This window comes from Oryctolagus cuniculus, chromosome 6 (assembly GCF_964237555.1).
Source record: "Oryctolagus cuniculus chromosome 6, mOryCun1.1, whole genome shotgun sequence".
Lineage (NCBI taxonomy): Eukaryota > Metazoa > Chordata > Mammalia > Lagomorpha > Leporidae > Oryctolagus > Oryctolagus cuniculus.
Window position 1 is genome coordinate 141132929 of NC_091437.1, and position 24987 is coordinate 141157915.

General features: G+C 39.5%; 1 protein-coding gene across 7 annotated transcripts in view; it reads right to left on the minus strand.

Moving 5' to 3' along the window:
• The window catches only part of TRPS1 (transcriptional repressor GATA binding 1), a 269366-nt gene that overhangs the window by 178987 nt on the left and 65392 nt on the right, over positions 1–24987 (minus strand). For 5 of the 7 annotated variants that reach the window (XM_051843996.2, XM_051843995.2, XM_070075418.1 and 2 more), the window contains 2 exons: positions 22353–23482; positions 7730–8333 (listed from right to left, as the gene is read on the minus strand). In XM_051843996.2, the coding sequence (XP_051699956.1) occupies positions 7730–8333; positions 22353–23482 (1734 nt within the window). The remainder of the gene's footprint in view (positions 1–7729; positions 8334–22352; positions 23483–24987) is intronic. The other 2 variants (XM_070075419.1, XM_051843997.2) reach the window with 1 other exon arrangement.

A 24987-nucleotide genomic window follows, 5' to 3' on the forward strand; every position in this document is an offset into this window, starting at 1 on the left:
TGACAATATTTAAGTTTTTGGTTGGAACAAATATCAAAATCCACAAAAATCCAAGATAAAAAATTTCGTGGCATTATAGGTAATCAGTGCATCTGTTAACTTCATATATTTGACTGGGCCCTGCCAGAAAATACGGGATTCTCAACAAGACTATGGATCTTACAGCTGACAAACTTTTGAATTATTCTGCACCTGTGCTCCCAAAACTTGGGTTATCTTCTGTATACTCTTCCCTTCCAACATCTAAAAATGTTCAACAATGGGTTCCTTTGTAGGGGGCCTGTTATCTCCTGACTCATGCTCTGTGACAACAGAAGAAGCCAAGCAAAAGATAGTTACACAGGAAATAATTACCAGATACTGTGCCAAGGCTACCATTTCAGTCACTACAAACCTACAGCCCAATACACTAAGATAAATCTGCTTCCTCTGTCTCAGAAACCTGGAGCTGCAGAACTAGGCCAGTCCTCACAAAGAGCCTAGGTTATAAAACAGTCTTTCTTTAAGGGCTTTTAAAAAACACTTGGGCCAATAGAGCTGATTTGATAAAAAATGAAATTATATTACTAGAAAATCTCATTAGTCAAAGCAATGTGTGTCCAATCAGCTATGGTTGTTTTCGACTGTCAAAAATGGTCTATCAATGTACAATAAAGAACAAAAGCTACCTAAATTTTATTTGAATAAAATAATTAAAACAGTCACAGCTCATTATTACACATAACTAACTCAAAGCATAGATTGTATTTTTACCATAAAAATTAAAGTATATTTTGAGTTTAGATCATTCTTTTCCTGAAACAGCATCAGAAAAAGAGTCTACAGAAGACGCACAGAGAGCTACAAAGAGTGGTAATCTCTGGACATTATAAATAGATTTTAATAGTTTGTTTCTCAGGCAAATAAAATAATAATTGCTACCTTATGAAAAACTTGATCAGCACAGCCTAAGAATCACTGTGTCATAGGCAGTGATTACAGGGGTAAGGACTGGTCCATTTTTCTGATACCATGCATTCTCTTTGGCGTTTGGCATATGCACGTGTGAAAAAGTGCAGCTGAGGTCAGGAAAATGGTTATGTACATAAACTTAGGTTAAGACAATACTACTCATATAACAACTGAAATTCTGCTCCCATTTTCGTTAAATATATAGCCAAACAATAAATATCACTTTTCACTTGAGATCATCTTTAGTCACAAAAAGTTCCTGCAGTCTTCTGTCAGTGGTTGTAAAGGCATTCAGCATTGTTGCTTGTTTGAATGTCTGTTTGGCTGCCAATGGACTGTCCCCAAAAGAACATTTTTGCATCTCAATAGACTCGCCGGTATCAACAATCTTTAAACTATAAATTGAACACTGCTAAAGAAAGGCAGAAATAACATCTGTTTTGTAGTGTCCTGGTATCACATTTACAAAATGCACAAATGATCAGACTACTTTCCCTTATCTAGCCCTCTGCATCTGAGGATCTCCAACGGGCTGACAAACAGTAATTAACAAGGCTGCACAATACCCTTTGAGGACTCCAGGCAGCATGAGCCTTTCTGAGAGACCCAAGAATAGAGATCCTGGGAGACCTCCCATTGACAGTCAGTGGCTCAACTTGGAACTCAATTCCCACAGGACCATGGCTGAACATCTCCTCTGAAACTGTGTTGCAAACTGTCAATGGTAACCCTGCTAACTTCCCTAAATAAATTTACACTGAAAACCAGAACCGATCTCAGAGAGATTTATCTATTCCCTAGGAGTATGCACACCAAGTGATCTAATAATGACAGTGTTTCGGCCCAAGTTATCTGACCATTCTATTTCCACAAATGAAGCAGAGGAGTTTACTTAAATGTTCATTTGCCATTAACTTCCAGCTACAGATAGACCCAGTAAACCTAATTATACTTCTGTGCTTTATTAACAGAATGAAAAACCCATTTGATACTGGCAAACCCTTTGTGAAAATTGATGATTATTTTGTCCCTTTTAAAACAGACACTAGATAAAAGACAAAGGTTTCTGAATTATAAAATCCAACTTAAATATTCCATTATGAGAATAAAATCCAGAATTTTTTATCCAGGAAATAATAAGACTAATATGGTTACATCTGCCTAAGATTTTATTTAAATAAATAAATTAGTGCCATTGTGTAAATCTACATACAGAAGAAATTGATTGAAAAGGTGATACAACTGCACATGAATCCTGACTACTGTATACTATTTGGTTTAAAATAAGAAAAAATATCAATATATTGATGCTAGAATAGATTAAAACATATTGACTTTTACCACACACTGTTAAATACGTTAATCTCTTGACAGAACCAAACTTTAATAAAAACACTGGGTTTTTAAAATATTAAAGTTCAGTGACCATTTTCAGGAACCCATTCATGTTCTGTAACAACTACTGTACAAGCCTTAAAAGAGTACAGATTTGGAGCTGGCGCTGTGGCGTAGTCGGTTAAGCCTCTGCCTGTAGAACTGGCATCCCATATGGGTGCTGGTTCATGTCCTGGTTGCTCCTCTTCTGATCCAGGTCTCTACCTATGGCCTTGGAAAGCAGTAGAAGATGGTCCAAGTGTCTGGACCCCTTCACCTATATGGGAGGCCCAGAAGAAGCTCCATGGCTTCTGGCTTCAGATTGGCTCGGTTCTGGCTGTTGCAGCCATATGAGGGAGTGAACCAGCAGGTGGAAGAGCTTTCTGTCTCTCTCTGTCTCTCCCTCTGTCTGCAGCTCTACCTCTCAAATAAATAAATAAAATCTTTAAAACAAAAAAAGTATAAATTTAAGTTTTCATATAAGCTTAGAGTATTTTTACCAAAAATTCTAAAAGCTTTAATGTTTCTTCCTATTCATAAAAGTAAACATCAATGATTTTATAGAAATACAACATAGGTAATTGCAAAAAAAACTCTGATTTTCATAGAGAAATTTCTAAAATAAAGCTCATACTTCTGTGCCTTTTTCGTACTTGAAGCACTTTGGTTGGTCCAGCGCTGTGGTGTAGTAGGTTAAGCCTCCACCTGTAGCAATGGCATCCTATGTGGGTGCTGGTTCATTTCCTGGCTGCTCCTCTTCTGATCCAACTCTCTGCTTATGGCCTGGGGATGCCCTAGAAGATGCCCAAGTGCGTGGGCCCTGGCACTCATGTGGGAAACCCAGAAGAAGCTCCTGGCTTGGGGCTTCAGATCAGCCTCGCTCTGGCTGTTGCAGCCTTTTGCGGAGTGAACCAGCAGATGGAAAACTCTTGTTTTTCCCTGTCTTTGTAATTCTAACTCTCAAATACATAAAATATATGTTAAAAAAAAAAAAAGCACCATGGTCAGCTCAGGTGGCCTATGAGTGAGACAAAACTTACTACAACAGGGGTGGTCATTTGGTGTAAAGGTTACGATACTGCTAGGAATGCTCACCCCCATACTGGAATGTCTGCATTTGACTCCTGGCTGGGTTTCTAACTCCAGGTTCCTGCCCAAGGAGGAAGCAGTGATGGTTCACACAGGACCCTGCTACCTACATGGGAGACCTGGATTGAGTCTGCAGCTCCAGGCTTCATCCTGAGCTGTTGCAGGTATTTAAGGAGTGAACCCACGAATGGGAGATCATGGGAGATCTTTGTCTGTACTTCTGTACCTCTACCTTTTAAATTAAATAAGTATTTTTTAAAAAAAAATTCTTCTAACAAGATCAACTTAATACTAATAGCAAAGGGAAAATATGAAGACATTCATTTCATGAAAATATATATAAACATTTAGATATGAATAAAAAAACTAAAAGCCAAAAATGGAAAAAAAAATTGATCCAAGCAGAGACAAAAATAGGGAGAGGGATGTGACAAAGTGGGTTAAGTTGCTGCTTGAGACACCTGCATCCAATATCTGATTGTTGCTGGAGCTTTGCCTTCTCTGCTTCTTCTTCTTCTTTTTTTTTTTTTTTTTTTTTTTTTTTTTTTTTTTTTTTTTTTTTTTTGACAGATAGAGTTAGTGAGAGAGAGAAACAGAGAGGAAGTCTTCCCTCCGTTGGTTCACCTCCCAAATGGCCGCTACGGCCGGAACTATGGCAATCCAAAGCCAGGAGCCAGGTGCTTCCTTCTGGTCTCCCATGTGGGTGCAGGCGCCCAAGCACTTGGGCCATCCTCCACTGCACTCCTGGGCCACAGCAGAGAGCTGGACTGGAAGAGGAGCAGCCGGAACTAGAACCCGGCGCCCATAGGGATTCCCGCGCCACAGTTGGAGGATTAGCCAAGTGAGCCACGGCGCCAGCCCCTCTTCTCTGCTTCTGATCCAGCTTCTTGCTAATGTGCCTGGAGAGGCAGCAGAAGGTGGCCCAAAATCCTGGGCAACTGGCACTTCTATGAGAGACCAGGATGTAATTCTGGCCCAGACCTGATTATTGTAGCCGTCTGGAGAATAAACCAGCGGATGACGCAAGATGAAAGATCTATCTTTCTCTCTCTCTCTCTCTCTCTCTCTCTCTGCCCTCCCTTTCTCTCCCTGTCTCTCTCCTTCTTTCTCTCCTACCAACCCTACCTTCCTCGTGCTGCTTTGCCTTTCAGATAAATAAGTGAGAAAGAAAGAGATGGAGAGGAGAGAGAGAGAAAGAGAGAATTACCAATTCTAATGAGGAGAACATGTTGAAATTTTAGTTTTTGTGATTCTTTCACTTCCTTCCTTACTTCGAAGCATACTTCATTTCTAAAACCAGTAAAAAAAAAATGTATCCGAAAGCCTAGTATTCTGGAAGCAACAATATAATATCTGCTTACGATATTCTGCCTACTCCAGAAAACGTTTCTATTATTTATCATCATAGCTTTGAGCAATTTTAAATCAATATTTTTGTTGGATGAATTTTCCATACTTCATTCTTGATACCATTTTCTATAGTATTTAACGATGATTGTCAAGTTTTTACTCTTAGTATCAGACATCTATCTATAAATGTATTTTTTTAATTATTTATTGATTTGCGAGACAGAGAGGGAAAGAGAGAGAAAGGTCTTCCAAGTGCTTTTTCATTCCCCAAATGGTTGCAATGGCTGGAGCAAGGCTGATCCAAAGCCAGGAGCCAGGAGCTTCTTCTAGGTCTCCCACATGGGTGCAGGTGCTCAAGCCATTGAGTCATCCTCCACTGCTTTCCCAGGTTATAAGCAGAGACCTGGATTTGAAGAGGAGCAGCCGGGACACCAACCGGCACCCATAAGGGATGCCGGTACACAGGCAGAGGCGTAACCTACTACACCACAGCACTAGCCCCTGTATAATTGTATTTATTAGAATACTTGCTCTATGAATGCCATGTTAAGTGCACTAATAAAAAATCAACTTTTAAAAGCTAATACTTAAAAAAAAGCCGATATTTACAATTTCTTAAATGGTTTACAATTAATAAATAAACATGTCATGCAGCAAGATAGTCAACTTCAAGTTTCATTCTATCATCTAAACTCAAATAGGAATATTCCATTTTCCAGTTATATATTCATATAGAAAAATCAATTTTCATTCAAGCCATGTATGCTATATCTCTATATTTCACCACATATTTATACATTATTATAGGATATTCTTTCAAATAAGCAGACCTTTAGAACTACAAAATTAAAGTACCTTGCTTTTTGCCTTTAACAAATACGACAACTGGGTTTTGTATTCTAAATGCCCAATAAAATTGGTAATTTCCTCCGATATAAAATGTGGACTTAAAAAAAATCAAATTTGCCTAAAATCACAGAGAAGTGACTCAAGGCTCTTTTTAGAATATATCTGTATCCCTGTTTGTGCATATCTATGTATGATTTCAATAAACCTTTATTTATTATATAAGGTAATTTTCACAGTTCTCTAAAGTTTTGTAGATAACAATCTTTAACGATCACAAATCACAGGGTTGGGTATTTGGCTGTTGACTAGAACATGGCTAAACAGTCTGTTGCTAAAGATTGCCTACTTTGGCACAACTGATGTGGAGGAACCGAAAACGCAGTTGAAACGGTGCAATAGAAACTTGAAGTCAGGAAATTGAGGAAGTGAAGGAATCAAGAAAAACAATTAAAAAAAATACTCATCCCTAATCTGCTCCAAAAACATTAATTGCCTCTCTCAGGTTTTTTAGTCTACCTGCCTTATCAATTATTTATCCTTCTAAACTCACAGAACATACAAAAGGTGGCAGAAAAGGTAATATTCCAGAAACACTCAAACGCTCTGGTATCAAATGAAGAAGTCATGGGTTAAAAAGAACTTGAAACAGAAAAAGCAGGCAGGAGGACAACAGGGATGCAGATGGAGGCATCCAGGTGCTGCGCACTCTCAACCCGTAATATGACGTGAACAATTCCTAGGACAGTTCATATCCTGCCTTAGGACCAGAGGCTTGAGGTTGGAGGAGCGCTGGCATGTGAAGGAAGTGGGAGTGTGTGCAGTGACAAAAGGCAGCTCCCTCTCTATTTATGTGAAGCACGCTCCTTGGGTTGTGTCCCTATTGAAGGACACAGGGACAATTTCTCTTCTTTCCAAACTCGCTTATAATAAGCTTGCATCCTCCCTGCAGGAAGGAGTCTTTGTTTCTCCGTGTGCAGGGGCACCCCCTCTTCTGTATTCCAGCCCTTCTCTTAGCTGCAGGGCACGACCACAGATGGGAATGGGAACAGCTTTTGTAATTAACTGTGCACCTGTAAGGGGTACCTCTCAGCTCCGCTGGAGAATACCTGAGAAGCACAGACAGGCTTCAGAGGATCTGCAGGAAATGAGGGCAGTGCAGCCAAGCAGACCTTAGCAACAGTACTTTTTCTGGGAGAGGCCTTGGTGGTCTCTGGCCCAGAGGTCAAAGCACCAGGCAGTCTGAACTCCTTTTCCTAGCTGCGTCTTTGGTAAAAGTTAGTTACTTTCTGATGGACCTTCTGTATGCAAACAGAGCTCCAAATTCACGCAGAAATCGCAAAATCTGATCAGTGATAAGGTGAAATGTCAAATGCGGTAATGCCTTGGGCAAAAAGCTAACATCACTTATTGTGTGTTCGTGAATCTTCAAAGGCTGAAATATTTCTTGACAATGATGGGTCTACTGAGCTGTTTGCACACGGGACTATGTGTGTGTCTCTCTTTCAAGGATTCTGATGCTATAAAATGCATCATATTATCTGATGCTCTTCATACCATGCACGTTTAGGTTTTTCTCATTTTCCCCCCTCTCTTGGCAACTAAACAACAAGCATTGTCATTAATACATAATCATACTGTGTGTGGGTTTAAAAAAGAACACTGCGTTTCTGTATTAACCTCTCACCCGGGACTTTACATTCTCAGTGATTTAATTCTCTGTTAACTTCCTTATTAAGCATATACTGTGTCACACCACCTTAAAATTTAAAAGTCATTTAGTTATTTCAGTGTGACAGATGTGCATTCTTCTGGGATTCTAAACCCCCCTTCTCCAACTGCAGCTTTGTTGTTTTGCATAATCACCAGGAATGATTAACCAACACTGAACCTGAGCGAAGAGGAAAGACAAACAAGTGTCTACCCACCACTGACTCCAGCACACGGACAGCACACAGCAGCAACTCTCTGTCACGGTGGCCTTCTCAGCGTTAAGTCCCTGCACTGATGCACATCAGTAATTCCCTTCATAATACATAACACCACCCATAGAGAATTGTGTCTTCCCCGCATTTTCCCTTCAAAGTAAATGAGTGATTTAAAAATTAAACCTTCCTACCCGTAACAGGGACTGGGATTCATCCTTGGACTTGTTTTCTCCGGATGCAGGATACTGCTGGGTGAGGGCCCCCGACTTCTCTCCGCCAGCTGGCACCCCCTGCAGGAATCCCTTGGTCTCCACAGCCAAGCCATAAATAGGTCGCGCCAGATGGGCAGCTTCCACATTGGGGCTATCCCTCAGAGTCTTTGTCTGCTCTTGGGTGCCAGACACGGGCGTCAGAAGCCCCAGGCTTGCTTGCGTGTATGACGGACTGCCTCGCAGGATGTCTGCCCCTCTCCAAGTCACACTGCGGAGGTCATCACTTGAACTCTCAGTCCAAACTTTCTCTTTGAGCCCTTCCTTCTCATCCAGTTTCTCCCTCTTCACTATACTCTCGGAAACTGGCTCTCCCATTTTAGAGTCTGGGTTTAGCAGACTGTAGACCTTGAGGTCAATTTTGGGCTCCTCCTTGATGGTGGACACGACATGCCCATCCTCTTCGCCGTTGGCTGTAGTGATGTCCTGTTCCTGGCAGTGAACAGTGTTGAAGTGCTCCAGTAGTGACTGAGTATCCGCAGCTGTGAAGCTGCACTGACGGCATTTGTAGCAGCTGTGTGCTCTCCTGGAGAAGAAGAAAACAGGCATTGGAAATCCAGCGCTTGGAAGACTTGCCTTTTGTTGCTGTTCTTAATTAGTCTTTAAGCGCCTGAATTTTATCTCATGCAATGTAGTATAGGTAGAACGAAATATAATATTCTTAATAACCAGAAGTTGGAATGTAATTAACTGACATTTTCCATTCTATGTAAGAATATAAAGCTCCTTTTGTTACAGTAGTAGGAACACACACACACACATATAGATACACGCTTGTGTGCACACACTCCAGCTGATCAGCACTCAAACTGGTTGGCATCATCATTGGATGATCTGCTCCATTTAATTTTATGTTGGTGGCTCATTATCAATTCTGTATTAGTTAACTTGATATTCATGTTTTTACACCTGATTCCACCAAGGCACTTCTCACTTTCAGTTTATCTAAACCAAATTGAGGGGTTTCTTTGCTATTAATACAGTTACATTTCTAATGCTGAAGTGCTCTGTACAGCTTTTCCATACATTAAAATAAACTATCAAATTAATCACAATGTTATTTTGTATCATCAGGTTTAAATATGTTTAATCAGTAAAAGATGACTAATCTACACAATCTAGAAAAGAAAATGTATTAAAAATCCAATGGTTTTCTAAACAAATCCTGTATCTATAAGTACTTATAGGCATTGAACAAACTGAATATCTGTTGAATATCAAACATCAAGACAGCTGCTTGGATATGGATATGGTCATTCCCAAGGTGTGAGTGCATGGTACTGTACATGTAAAACCAGGAGAAACACTGTCAAAATATTAACTTTGCCAGATACCTGGTACACATTGGTAACTGAAAGATACACAGACTTAGCCTACCTGGTGAGTCGAGTCTAGTCAGGAATGGCAAGCTACTCATAACATTATGAATGAATGTATAAAAGAGCTCCATGTACTAAGAAGAAAATTCACAGATGGTCATGGGGGTAAGGAGGGCTCTGAGGGCAGTCAGGAAGAACATTCTGAGGGAGATACATGAAACCAAAGAATGTAAAGGAATTATGTGTGCTGGAGGAGGAAGCAGCGAGAAGGAAGTACATTCTGGCAAGTCTGAGATACTGAAGAGAGACCGCTGTGGCTAAAGAGGAAGAATGTCAATCAACAAGCTAGAAGGGCCATTCAAATTTTGTGGGCCTTTTGGAACTAGAGTGGATATCTTCAAAGGTTAAGGAAAGCCATCAGCAGGGGTGGATCATGGTCAAACCCATGTTTTAATGACATTAGATCTGTGATAGTTTCGGTATTAACTTCATTCCCTTAGGAGACATGTCTGATAGTTCAAATTCCAAAAGATGTTTCTATGTTACAGAAGCAAAATTCAAAAGCAACAGAAATCACAACAAGTATTTGTACAGAATACTTTTAATGAATACTGTGGATATTTAGTTTAACTTTTCATAGATTGCTTTCCATATTCTATTTTTCTTCATTATTTAAGATACAAATGATAAGCAATTTGTTGACTGGCCAAAAAATACAATATTCAAACTAATTTTCTCAAAGTAAGTAGTTTAATCCCTAAGGCAGGCATGTCTATGAACAAGAGTAGGAATCTTGCCACCAATGTCAAGACCAGAAACATCAAAGGCAGGATTGAGGGTGCCAAGGACAGTAGACATGACCCAAATACAAGAAGCCAGGAATCCAAAATAGTTCCAAAAAAGACAAGAATACATTTATCATAGCAGTTAACATCAAAGCATAACTCAGGAAAAACCCTAATAAAGATACTCTGCATAATCTATTGAGTCATGTAAATTCAAAACAACAAACCAATTTCAGAACACATATTAGCAAGTTTTGATGAACTTTCACCTTCAGACAGGCCTAATGAACTCATTGCCCTCCTTGGCACAGTCTGTGGGTCCTCCTCATGTGAGAATGCTGCTTGGAATATCCAAGGGGGAACAAATTAACACTATTGCCATTGTCTCCTCTAAAACTGGTGGCTCTCATGTAAAACTCCCAAAGACTGATGGCCATACTAGTTCAAGAAATAAAGACTGTAAATATTAGGGCAATGAGAAACAGGAAGTATGAACACAGAAGAGGAGAAACACAAAACTCTAGAACAACACATGGGAAAATTATTTATAAAGGCCAGACATCAGCCCCCTTCTGAAGACACAATTTAGCCCATATAAGAGTATAGTCTCAAGCCAGACTCTATGAGTTTCCAGATCGTCTCTGTATTTAAAAATGTATGTGCCTCCTCAAATTACTGCATTAACTCAGTTTCTTTATCTACAAAACGAAAGCAATAATGTGTTTTGAAATGGTTTTTGTGAATAGCAAGTAAATAACACTAATAGTAGGCATGTAAATAAAGAGTTAACCTGTACAAATTCTAAAATTAAACAAAGTCCCTCTGTTCCATAGAAACCTGCTCTTTCGGCAAGAGGGTTCAAACTCTTGGTATCAACACTTAAATTTTTTGTATCGTTCTTTTCCATTCCCCCGTGGGCGTCAATCGTGACAAATATCATTCTTAAAACCAAGCTATTTTCTAGAAGATTCTGTTCTTGAGGCTATTGCAAACAGAATACATTCCGTGCCTTCACCGTGTCACCTCATGGTATCCAACGAGCTGACAAACCAAGCAGTGGAGCAGTTTACTGCTTAGTTGTTGAGCTCTACTGTCTTCTCCCTGACAGTGGTCAGATCCAGACTCTTAAGAAACTGAGGGACAAAAATAATAACAGCATTACATGTGTTTTATTATAAAGCCTAGGGAGGTGGGGGGTGTCTCCTGAGTGTATTTAGTAAAAGCAGTTTTGAAAATATCTAGTAACATGTCTAAGTAGTTATGATTAGGTAACTTCTATGTAAACTCATTCTGCAATCTAGAAGTCGTCTTGAGCCACTTCCCTTCACCAACTAAAGAGGAATGTGTCCAACCTTTACCCATTACTCATACTTCTTCCAAAGTATACTAAATCCTCCATTCTTATCAAGAAATTAGTTCAGAACAAAGTATCACCCCCTAAGACAGCTATCAGGAATGTCTAGGCTTTCTAACTTGATGTTACTGTTCTGGTGGACAACTCCCTGACTCCTTGCTGACAGGTCTCAGCAAGAGCTGCTCAGATCTGTCCCACAGAGGAGCTCTTGATCCCATGTTCCCAGGCAAGCACATCTGTAACGTAGGTGCTGGAAAATCATCGAAATACAGAAAACAGGGAGGTGAGTATCAAGCAAAAAGGAGACAGAAATTGCAGAGGTAAGTTTTCAGCAAGAACTCAGTTTCACATTGAAAAGAAAAACACAATTTAACAGGAAGGATATTAAAAGGGGGTTGTGAAAACAACTTCAATTCAATCACCTTTTAAAAAAAATTTTTTGAGAATTCAAAGCCCAAACACCTATGTGATCTCATATGCTACTGAAGTCTAAGGCCCCACTTTACAGAAGGCGAAATGGAAAATAGCACCTAGTCCATCTAATTTATATCACATCAAGAAGACAGTACTTATAAATTCCAGATCAGATCTTTGCTCTGTTTTTCTTTCCTCTGTGGCCTAAATTTTTAACTTCATGCAAAAATAAGTGAAATTCCCCATAACAGCAATGGTTTGCAAAACAGGTTGTGCAGCATTGCAATGTGAGGAGTTTCTTAGCAATATAGATTCCAAAGCCTCCTTGTCTTTCTGAATCAGAATGTTCTGGGCATCACCCAAGATGCTAAATTTTTAACAAGGTCCTCAAGTGACAGCAACGCAGGAACCTGCATCTATCTTTAAACCACAATACTAGATATGTCATGATTCTAAACAATGAATAGCTCCCAAGACACCTCTTCCTACCTCCCTAGATTTTAGTGAAACACAGGTAAAGCCATTATTATCTTTGTCAATCAGAATTTCAAGATTCTGGATAGGACTACTATTAATGAAAAGGCTGAAATTGGACAGTTAAGGGGTAAACTGGTAACTGCCCGATCGTTCGAGCCATCGGACGCCACTAGGTGAGCCAGAAAAGGCAGTCTGCCTGGAGAACTCCTTGCTCCTTACAAATATCAGTTCTAAAATAAATGGCAGACAACATTATTTCTCTATACAGTATATTAACACAAAGAACAGTGCTTTTCAAACTAAACACACAGAGGAGTCACCTGAGGGTCTTGTTAAAATTCTTATTCTGAATTCAAAAGTCTGGCATGAGAGCTGATATTCTGCATTTCTTGTAAGAACCAGATAATGTTGATGTTGTTCCTCCTTAGATCACGCCTTGAGTAGAAAGAATAATTCAGCCATGGCCAGAAATAACTTCAACATTGGTATGTGTTAGCCTGCAATGAGCTATCAGTATTATATATACTCAGCACTTTACAGAACCTTCTCAAATGAATTTTTTATGATGGGCAACATCATTTCCCTCTTCAAGCACATACAAATATCACCCACTTCTGAGAGTCTATATTATCAGCTTGACAAATTATAACTACAAATATGAAATTGTCAAAGTAATCCCAAACCAATTCGCTTTTTTTATTTTATTGTTTGGGGATTCTCTCTCAATATTCTTTCAGGATAAGCCATTTATATGAGTTAGCCACAATGATCACACACAATCTGCATTCTCATCCTCATCTTGAAGCTGAAGAAGCTAAAGCAAGAGGTCAATTCACACAAAAATACGATTGAGGGCAAGACAGAGTATTCTTGCTGGTGGCCACAGTTATGGTTTCACATATTTTGCTAGTTAACGTGACATTACTAGCTTGTTCTAGATGACTCCTAAACACTTGAGAATGTTTTCTGATACGCATCCTTCCCTCAGTAACTGACAAGAACTTTACCAAAATGCCATTCTGCCTCCAAAGAGTAAGAGGAGCGTAGAAGGGCTTCTCAAGAATAAAAGTTCAGTCATTGTGAAACTCCCATGGTGGAGGCTCTCCTCTAACCTACTGACTGCACTTTGTCAGCATTAACACGAAGGCCTCAAAAACATTCATCGACTATTTCCTCCACTGCTGAAGACCGTAACCATCCCCTCACCTTTAAACACTCCCAAAATATCTCAATCCAAGTACAAAGGATGGTTACTCTAAAACTTCTTTTACACATTGCCTTTTTTTTAAATCTAGTGTCTGTCTTACCTTACAGTTACATCATAATTCTCCTAAGATCAAGACCAAAGCCCACAGTCTCTGGACTCCTCTCACCACTGAACAGCCAGACATGGACAATGAGTACCTGTTTAATAAGCAACAACCACAGCTCTGCAGGTAAACGGGACACTCGATTTAATAAACAGCCTCATAAAATGGCACAGGAATACTAAGTGGTACACAGCTACTTTGAAAAGTGTGTATTTTGAGAGGACTCTAAATAAACTCTTCATTATTTAAAAACTTCTAGCACTTCTGGCTACATTGAGCCAAACTAATTTAAAAGATGCAACAAATAAGTGCTTGGCATTAATTTAAATTCTGTACCTCTTGCCAACTGGATGGCAAACATTCTTATCACGCCACCACCTGAGGGCGGGGAAAAATACCATTATTTTGTAGCTGTCTTTAGTGAAAGGATGCCAGATAAAAGACAAGATTCAGTTAAATATGAATTTCAGATAATATGTGAATAGTATCTTAGTGCATGCCTCATGCATTATTTGGGACATACTTAAATAGAAGCTCCATATGCCCCATACAATTCTGGGCAATAGAGAGATAAATCAAAGAAACTTTGATTAAATAGCTAAATCATCCTTCCTCTCCAGGTACATGAAATCAAACTCCTAAATAAGACCAAACTATACTTAATAAAAGTTACTGAGAATTTCTGTGAGCAGAGAAGCTGTATTCCTTATCCTACTTTTTTAGAATTTTCATGTGCCATAAAATAGCACTTATTTTGAATCCTTCCATAATTCAATTCACAGTGGTCGTTTATCCTAATAGTAATATTTCAAGAAAATAATTTATACTGGCCGGTGCCGCAGCTCACTAGGCTAGTCCTCCGCCTGCAGCGCTGGCACACTGGGTTCTAGTCCCAGTTGGGGAGCCGGTCATGTCCCAGTTGCTCCTCTTCCAGCCCAGCTCTCTGCTGTGGCCCAGGAGGGCAGTGGAGGATGTCCCAAGTGCTTGGGTCCTGCACCCGCATGGGAGACCAGGAGGAAACACCTGGCTCCTGGCTTCGGACTGGCGCAGCTAGCTGGCCATAGCAGCCATTTGGGGGGTGAACCAACGGAGGGAAGACCTCTCTCTCTCTCTCTCTCTCACTAACTCTGCCTGTCAAAAAAAAAAAAAAAAAGAAAGAAAATAATATCTACTAATCAATTTCAACTATCTAATTCTTTGCATATAAAATAAATAATATTCAAAGAAAAAGAGAAGAGGGTATCTCGGGGAAAGACAAAAATTGATTTATAGATAGATAATCAAATCAGTTCTTTAGCTGTGGGGAATATAATTTTTAAACCTGGATAAGAGAAGAGGAGTCTACAATTTAAGGAAGAAAAAAAATATTATGAATGAAGCAAATCCTGCTCAGTATACTTTTCCTGCATGTTTATGCTGAAATAAACTATTTAGTATTTACTCATTTGGAGAAAATGGCTTAGGAAGAAAGAAGTGTTTTCAACTTCAGTGGTAGAAGAAAATACAACTAATGTCATATCTGAAAAATTCCAACTTACAATTTACTTTCAAAATAGAGACATGCCCTAAAAACTGTTCAAAACAGAAAGATGAGTCTCCCCATAAAACTGAAAGCAAAAAAGACATGGAAATAACTGATACAAACCAATATGAAATTCAAATCATGGCTAAAATTTATGTGTTCCAAGACTTGATAACTGCTCTTACACAAGGCCATTAGTAATGACGTTCCTAATCAATTATCTACAAATAAAGGTAATGGCACCAGGATTTTTTTTTTTTGGTGTACTATAATATTCTTGGTAGCTTTTTATCTCATAATAGGAATTTTCAAATTGAAATATGATGTCTGCTTCGAGATACACAGGCAACTGATTTATTAGGCGTTGTTTAAGAAAACATGACACAGAACATACACAAATCTAAATGCAACCCTCATGGCCCTCATCCTTTTAGAAACTCGGTACTAATGCACTGTGTACTTGGCATTTTCAGATGTGCTGATAATTAAGTGCTTATCCTAAAAATCTATTCTTCAGAATTAGCAGAACATGCAGTCCAAGCTCTCTGACAGAGCTCTTTTAAGACAGAGATTGAGCAGTAGCTCTCTTAATTTGACCACCTACTACATTTAATGTTAATTCTTTCAGCCTGCGTTTACATACTTAAAGTCTAAAAGGTACAACCACTGTTTAAAAATTTAAAGATGCATTCATAAATCTATTAAGGACAGAGGGTTGTCATCTCACACTCTACCAAGAATGTGCGCATTTTCTCTGCATTCTGACTAACAAAGAGCATCACAATATTTCTAAGTAGATAATAATATTATTTATTTAAGCAGTTCTTTAGTAATGATGGATATTGGGCATTCATTCATTCATTCATTCAGATTTTTACTAAGCCTGTACATGGATGAGAACTGATGCTTCATTGTTTAAAATTTTTAACATTAGTTGATGGTGCACATACTCTATATATCTATATTTTTATATGCACATATATACACATATACATAAATTATATCTAAGTTCACACACAAAAACTGGAACATAATCATAAATCACAGAATATGACTTTATCTAAATACATAATTAGCTATTAGATAACTATATTTTATATACGTATAGAGAGATTATATGTAAGATGAAAAATATAATATTTATGTTAAAGGAATACATCTATATAGCATATATGCGATTATATACATATATATAGCTTTCTTGCCATGTTTTTGAACTTAAATTTCTTTTTTTTTTTTTATTTGACAGGTAGAGTTACAGACAGTGAGAGAGAGAGACAGAGAGAAAGGTTTTCCCTCCGTTGGTTCACTCCCCAAATGGCTGCCATGGCTGGCGCTGCACGGATCTGAAGCCAGGAGCCAGATGCCCCCTCCTGGTCTCCCATGCCGGTGCAGGGACCCTAGCACCTGGGCCATCCTCCACTGCCTTCCAGGGCCACAGCAGAGAGCTGGACTGGAAGAGGAGCAACCAGGACCAGAACCCAGGGCCCACATGGGATGTCAGCGCCGCAGGCAGAGGATCAACCAAATGAGCCACGGCGCCGGTCCCTGAACTTAAATTTCTAGCTGCAAAATCTTTGTTTTTCATTATTAAAGTTAATTGTCATTCATTTGAATCACTACTGAGTAATATTCCACTGTATGAAAATCTATAAAAATCATTTAATTAATCTCTTGTGGAAAAACAGTTAGGTTTTTTGCTATTTTCATTTCTGAATTTTTTTTCTGGTTGTTTTACTCTTTCAAAATACGTGAACAGGAGCACTTTTGCATAAGTTTCCTAGTACACCCATGCAAAGAGGTTTCTTTTTTTTTTTTTTTTTTAAGATTTATTTGAAAGGCAAAGTTATATAGAGAGAGGGAGAGTCAGGGAGAATCTTCCATCTGCTGGTTCACTTCCCAAATGGCCATAACACAGAAACCAGAAGCCTGGAACTCCATCAGGGTTGCCACATGGATATAGGGGCTTCGTTTTTCCTGCTTTTCTAGGGACATTAGCAAGGAATTGGATGAAAAATGCAACAGCCAGGATTCGAACCGGCACTCATTTGGGAGTTTGGCAGCTTAACCCATTACGCCAAAATGCCAGCCCCAGTAAAAGATTTTCTTCTGAATAATGAAATTATGTAATCATTGGGAATACACATATGATACTGCCATAATTTGCCAAATTTATTTCTAAAATTCTATGTACTAACTTTTACCGGCCTTAGTATAATGTTTTGTCTTAAAGTCTATGTTTTCCTGGATTAATAAAGTGTTTTTATTTTTTGTTATTATTTGGATAGCATTTGTTTTGTGTATACTTCATCATTACCTTTTTGTTAGTGTGGTCTAACAATCACATTGAGTCAAAGATATCTTCTGTATGATACTGAAAATCTGAAATCAGATTTCCTTTTAGTTTAAGGAGTGTTCATTTTTATAACTAGTCAATATCTTTTTTTTTTTTTTTTACAGGCAGAGTGGACAGTGAGAGACAAAGAAAGAGAGAGAGAGAGAGAGAGATGTCTTCCTTTTGCCGTTGGTTCACCCTCCAATGGCCGCCGCGGCCGGCGCACTGCGGCCGGCGCCTATCCGAAGGCAGGAGCCAAGTGCTTCCCTGGTCTCCCATGGGGTGCAGGGCCCAAGCACTTGGGCCATCCTCCACTGCACTCCTGGGCCACAGCAGAGAGCTGGCCTGGAAGAGGAGCAACCGGGACAGAATCCGGTGCCCTGACCAGGACTAGAACCTGGTGTGCCGGCGCCGCTAGGCGGAGTATTAGCCTATTGAGCCGTGGCACCGGCCTCACTATCTTCTTGAAAACCACGTGTATTCTCTAATGGTTGGGGACAGAATTTACACTTTTTAATGAATTGCATTTACTAATTGAGTTTAAGTCTATCCATGCAAGTCAAGTTTTAACAATTGTATTTTTCAATTAAAAACTGCTATGTGCTTCTTTTGTGGCTCATTTGGAAATTTAGTTTCATGTTGCTTCATCAATTGTGTAATACATTTATTATTACATAGTAATACATTTACTATGCATTATTTTATAACTCAAAATTCATGTATCTAACTTCTAGAGTATCTAAACCTATTATTTGTATTTTCTGCTGATTTCACATATGACAGTTTATTTTCCTGTTTATTGGGTGACTTTCTGTAATAGTGAACTCATGTAAGATTTATTGTAACCCATGGATATCTTGGAGGTAAAAACTGGAATTCTGGGGCTGGCACTGTGGCATGGTAGTCTAAGCCTCTGTCTGTGATGTCAGCATCCCATATGGATGACCATTGGAATCCCAACTGCTCCACTTCCAATCCAGTTCTATGCTGTGGCCTAGAAAAGCAATGGAAGATGGCCCAGGTGCTTGGGCCCCTGCACCCATGTGGCAGATCTGGAAGAAGCTCCTGGCTCCTGGCTTTGGATTGGCTCACTCTGGCTGTTGCAGTCATTTGGGGAGTGACCCAGAGGATGGAAGACCTCTCTATCTCTCCGCCTCCCCTCTCTCTATAACCCTACTTCTCAAATAAATAAATAAATAAATCTTTAAAAAACTCGAATTCTTTTCTGTAGACATATTTTGTGTTTACTTCTTCCAGAAGCCTGAGGAGGCATTAATGTGGAAACCCTTTGAGGTCCCAGCTCACAGTGAAACACCTGACCCAACCCTGGCTCTCTACCAGTGACTCCAGGCCTAGCCTCCTAATGACTGCAGAATCAATACCAGCATTTGCTTCAATGCAACCTCACATTCTTTGCTTACTCTTCACTTCTCTCTAGTTTTGGATTAGCTCACTCTTCACAAAGGGAAGAACAAAAGTTTTCAGAAATTCCCCTTAATTTGTGGAAGTCAGGCAAGGCATTACAGAGTAGATTTTATCTAGTGCAGTGCCTGTAAATGGAGACAGTTCTCCTACTTAGCCAGAAACATAAGCTACAACAATGAAAATTTTGATGAGAATGGGAGTCAATAATGAATGAGTGTACTATTCAATTAGTTAATAAGTAATAAAATATACACAGTGAGAAACAAACTTATGAGTGAGATATAATAATTTTAAGTCATGATATCAGTCAGAGGATAGTATAAGTAAATATGAGACACTAAGAAAAGTTAATGACTAGATAATGTTTATATCCAATTTACGCCAAACCTAGTTCTTAAGGAAAACATCCATCATTAGAATCCATACTGAGGTTTTCCACTCAGAACTCTAGATCAACTCTCTTGATTCTCAGCTGTAGTGTTTTTTTTTTTTTTTTTCAATTTGACAGACAGAGTTAGACAGTGAGAGGGAGAGAGACAGAGAGAAGGGTCTTCCTTCCATTGGTTCACCCCACAAATGGCCGCTACAGCCGGAGCTACATGGATCCAAAGCCAGGAGCCAGGATCTTCCTCCAGGTCTCCCATGTGGGTGCAGGGGCCCAAGCACTTGGGCCATCCTCCACTGCCCTCCCGGGCCATAACAGAGAGTTGGACTGGAAGAGGAGCCACTGGGACTAGAACCTGGCGCCCATATGGGATGCCGGCGCCGTAGGCAGAAGATCAACCAAGTGAGCCACGGCACTGGCTCCTGTAGTGTTTTATAAGTAAATGATTCCACATACTGTAAAGTTCTTGGCTTATGCTAATTTTACTATACTGTATTATATATAAAGCACTAAAATCCTAGAAAATTTCAAAGCAATAACAGAATTATGGTAGAAATTTCCCAATATGAATAATACAAATAAATACAACTAAAGAGATACTATGGTGATAAAATAAATTTGTCCTTTTATTCTGTCTTCAAAATAAAAAGCATTTGGAAGAATGCTTTGATAGCAGATCAAGTTTTAAACATCCACATAACTCCTTCCTTTCACATCCCTGGGGCCTCCATTGTCATGTAACTTTCAGTAGGGTTTCTTTGTACTTCCTACTCCTGAACTGTGACTCCTAAAGTGGTAAGACTCCAAATATCACACATTCCTTTGAGAACTCAGGAACAGATTAGAGACAAACTACTCAGTATCTTAAAGGATCTCAGATGAGCCAAATCACATCAGGATTTAAAAGCACGTACAAGAGTATCTTAATGTCCCAGGGACAGTGTTGTTCTTTTTTTTTTACATAACAAAATGCTCAGATATTGACATAAATTTCAAATGAGCACACAACTATACTTTAATATGAAACCCCAGGCCCTCAGAAGGGTGAAAGATTAAAATGCAACTCACCTTGGAGATTGAACCTACTCAAATACTGTGCAGTCAAAAACTCACAGGGATTTCACTTACATTAAAACATTCACTGAGCACTTCTGGAGCATTCTGACACTGTGATAAGTTTTACAGGTACAATGGTGAACAATAAAACAATAGTCTCTTCCTATGGAGCTTATTTTCATTACTTGACATTATTAACTAATTTTGACATTATTAACTAATTTTCATTCACATTTTCATTACTTTATATTTTTAATCATTCTTTTATCTCTTGGGGAATAATTTCATTTATCTTTTGTAATATTTTCATTCATATTTTTATTTCTCGGAGGATTACTTTGTTTATCTAATGCCATGTGAAAACACTATTGTCCTGGATAGGGTTCCAAGCTATGGCCTCAGCTTCCTCAAAGAGTCTACTGTCCAAAGGATCTGCTAGCTAGATATATCACAATGTGTGTGTGTGTGTGTGTGTGTGCACCCACATACATGCACATGTGCTCATGCAAACACCCTGGCTTATTTGTTAATGATTAAAGACAATCATGAGGATTTCTTCAAAAAAAAGCTGCCCCCTTAAAAAAAGAAAAGATTATCTAATTTTTGCTTCACTTAACTAACACACGTGTACAATATGCACATACTCTAACGTCCACACTAGTAAAGCTCAGACAGAAGCTGATGTCTGCTAGCCCCAGAGATAAATTAACATGCAGTGAACATCAGAGGAGCCAGAAACACTCATTGCAAGTGTGAACACATATTTGATTGCAGGACTGTGTCTTTCCTAGGGCTAACCTTATAAATTAAACAGTGTAAATCTCAAGTAAGTGTTTTCTGAACATTTTGATGCACTGTGAACATTAGAATGCCCTTCAAATTAACATCTCACATTATTAGCCTATTGTTGGACATGAACGGCTTCATTTCTGGTGACTAAAAAAACCATACACACATTGGCAGTTACATACAACTTCGAAAGAAAATGTAGCGGATTTTTTGAAATCTTAGAATGTAACTAGATTTTTAAACTAGAAGATGTAATGTATATATGGAAAAGCACTTAAAATAGTAAATAAAGCTCTTTATTTGGATGCCTAGAAGTATGATTACAAGAAAGCACCCAATAAACTGTAAGTAATATTTGAACATATTTGCCACCAAGGTTTTGTTGAACTAAGTCCTACTTATAATCAAGACTCAGTTTAAATGCTCCTTCCTCGAGGAAGCCTTCCCTAAGCACCACACACAGCTCTGCAGCTGTTATGTTGAAACCTGGTTCTCAGAACTTCAATTGCGTGATGCTCATCGCTTGTATAATGACAGACTAGGTGGTTTGTCTTCCCTACTAAACGTTAAGTGCCATGAGGACACTATCTCTGTAAGTACTATTTATACCTGTAAACACAATGCCTGTCCTAGCGTGTATTTGTGGAATAATTAATTAATTAATCAATACACAAATGAAATACAAACATCCTAAATTCATCTCTAAATGGAATGCAGGCTTAACTGAGAAAATGAGGGTTTTTTTTTTTAATGAATAGAAATAGAAGAAACACACAAACATTCTCCGCCTCTATTTACAAATCTGCAATAACTTACACAGTTTTGTCAGATCAGAGGAGTGAATATACATAAAACTGAAGTCTCACATTTCACAAAATTCTCCCCTTCAGTTTACTGTCTGAAACCCAATAAGGATGTTGCACAACTTTTCAAAGCCAGAAGAATGTCCAATCTCATTTTCAAAGAAAAATAAGCAACATGTTCTCAAGTTTCCCAGTTGGAAGAGGGAACACAGTAGATTGTAACAACACCTTTCATTTGGGAGCTCCTCCATCAAAAATTATGGGATGTGGAGTCATAATTAGCAATGACACATAAATAGACTAGGGGAAACTCATCAGTATCACCAGCATAACAGCAAATATAAAAGTACATTCAGAAAACATTAAAAAATGTATGAAACATGAGTACATGGTCTGACCGCATTAAAAATCTGTGGTTATCATCTATTTCTGAATGTGATAAATACATCATGTCTTGTGGGATCTTGTCTTATAACTTCCCCATGTCTTCAGAATCACTTGCAACAGTTCCTGGATCATCCCTTGAGATCCTTCCCATCACTCCCTTGGCATCTCTCCCCCCATGGCTTACCTGTAGTGTCGGGAAATCTCTTCTTCCACCTGGGTAATAAAATCACATTTGGTACATGAGTGTTCTTTGCTTTCCTTAACAGCCTGCTGCCCATCCGATCCTTGCAGATGATTGGCTTCTTGCTTGACCTCCGCAGCCTGGGCCTCATGCACAGTCTCATAGTGAAAGAGGAGCACATCTACATCAGGGGTGGAGAATGAACACTGGTGGCACTGGTGTTTGACTCTCGAGCTTCCCGCCGCCCCAGGAGACAAGTGTAACAGCAAGAGCGCACAGTGGGAACAATTACTTTTTCTACAAGCAAACGGATAAGTAATTTCTCCAAGGTGCTTTTCTGGGCTGCAAAGGCCTCGGGGACAGAATGGACAGTGCTTAATGGTACACTTGTGAATGTTATGGAGTTGTTGATAATGACGGAGAAGTGGCCCCACTACAATTACATCGGGACCATGGCTTTTGGAATATCTAAAGTCACAGAACTGACAGTTATAGCTTGTAACCATATTATCCTCTGCTCCCTTGGTGGAGAAGTCCTTCTTTTTAGCCCCGCTCGAGCCCTTGTCTGCCTTGGTCAGCGGCTCCCCTTCTGCACTCTTGGCTAGGTCATTCTGATTAATGACAGAGCCCCTGGGAAGCTTATCATTCATTTCTGGATTAAGGCCTCCTGACTGCACTGCTCCGTGCTGCTTGCCATAATGTTCCAGCAGCTTAAGTGAGCTGGACGACTCACAGCTGAAGCTACAAAATTTACACCAGTAGTAACTGGTGGCCTCTGTACCGTTTTGTCTTGAGGAATCGAGGGGCTTGATGGGCACAGAGTAGCCAACCGGAGTGTCATCTCCTGCCTTGACCGTGATCTTGTCCTGCCACTTTCCCAAGTCTCCAGACTCACTGGACCGGAGACCAGGGATGGATTTGTTAGAGTTTTTCTCTGAAGGTTTCGCACCCTCAGAGGCGGGGAGAGAAGCTTTGATTTTGTTCGGGTGAGTCTGAAGAAAATGCTGTTCTAGTTCAGTGGATGAGTTGCCCATGTAGGTGAAATTGCAGAATTTGCAGCGGAAATACTTGGTGTTTCCTTGGCAATCTGGTGTTTTCCGTCCAATGCCAATGAAAGTTCCACCTGAAGTGACCTGGGGTGTAGAGGAGAGAGATGTTACTTTAAACGTGTCATTAATTCAATGGGTTCTCTGCAGGGGGTGGCAGGGGTGGTGCCAAGTATTCCACATCAAAAACTACAATAGTACTCCTGCTTATTATGAAATCACTTGAATAATCAGAGCTGAATAAATTCACTCTTCATTTCCCAACAGCTACTCTTTGAGAGGCTCATTATGCTAAACATTTGGGGCCAAAGTAACAGATGAGGGTAAGTAATAAAAGCACCGTCACTAATTAAAAAGATTTAGTAATATATACCTTTAAGAATCTAAGAAAACAATTTTCCACTGAGTAGGTTTTACTACTGCCTCCTCTGAGTCACATTCATGCAGAAGCATCCAAATCACCACTGGGCAGAGGGGCCTTTTTGCAAAGCAAAGGGTGGCTGTCAAAATCAGAGACAGCTGCTCAGAGATTACTTAAGGCAGACGATCGCCAAGGAAACCTGTCCAGCTCCTACAGCACTGAGGCCGCAGCAAAGACAAGGCCTATCTAGACAAAATAGAACGACTGCAGGGAAAGCTTATCACTGAAGCCCAAGTGTGCACCACGAAACTGAAAATAAAGGCAGGAAATTCTGATGGAGGAAGAACAATGCAAAGATTTCAAATGTCCCCTCATCTAAGGGCCTTATTTGAATGAGGTTCTGTCTCACGGAAAACAGCCCACAGCTCCTCCCATGAGTGGGTCATGGGGATGTTCAAATACCAAAATAAAATAATTCCACCACAAAAATCATCACTGCCCTGCCTTCTTTCCCAAATGATGAAACCGTCCAGTACCGCAGCTCTGAAGGCCTCAAAGAGCACTTTATGTAAAATCCTCCCTCCCTTCTCAGCACGCACCTCAACGGGCAGCTCATTTAAGCACCACCACTGGGCAGCCAACAATCATAGTTTAGGACAGAGTTTTTGACTGAAATGCTCCAAAATGAGAGGAAATTTCCCTTCCAACTATCCGTGGACTTCTGGATTTTTCCAGCAACCAGATGTAATATATTAAGCAAGTGGCATAATCACGTTCTGCCTTCTTCAACAGCTGCTCACAAAATGACACGTGTGATCGCTGCTAGTATCCAAGTCACTCCATGCGAAAAGACTCAGGCATCCAAAGGCTCTACTTAAAATGCAAATAATATTCTGTAGTGCACTCAGAGATGTGTTTATCCCTTTATTGTACAGGACTAAGACGGAAGTCCGCATTCTGCTACTTACAGAGAGGTGTGCTTGGTTAAGTTTTTTTAACCTCTCAGGCCCACAGCTTCCTCAGTGGAGGCAACCTCTTAATTTGTGTCCAGTAATGGAGTTCTAGGAAATGTGCATTAACACATACACAACACTTACTATACATTAAGATAATAATGCGTGACGGTCTCCCACAGCCTTTAATCAAAGGATGATAATGCTTCACTATACTCATATTCACCAAAACAGGCACACAGATTTCAGTCTGTTAGTAACACAGCATCATCGAGCCA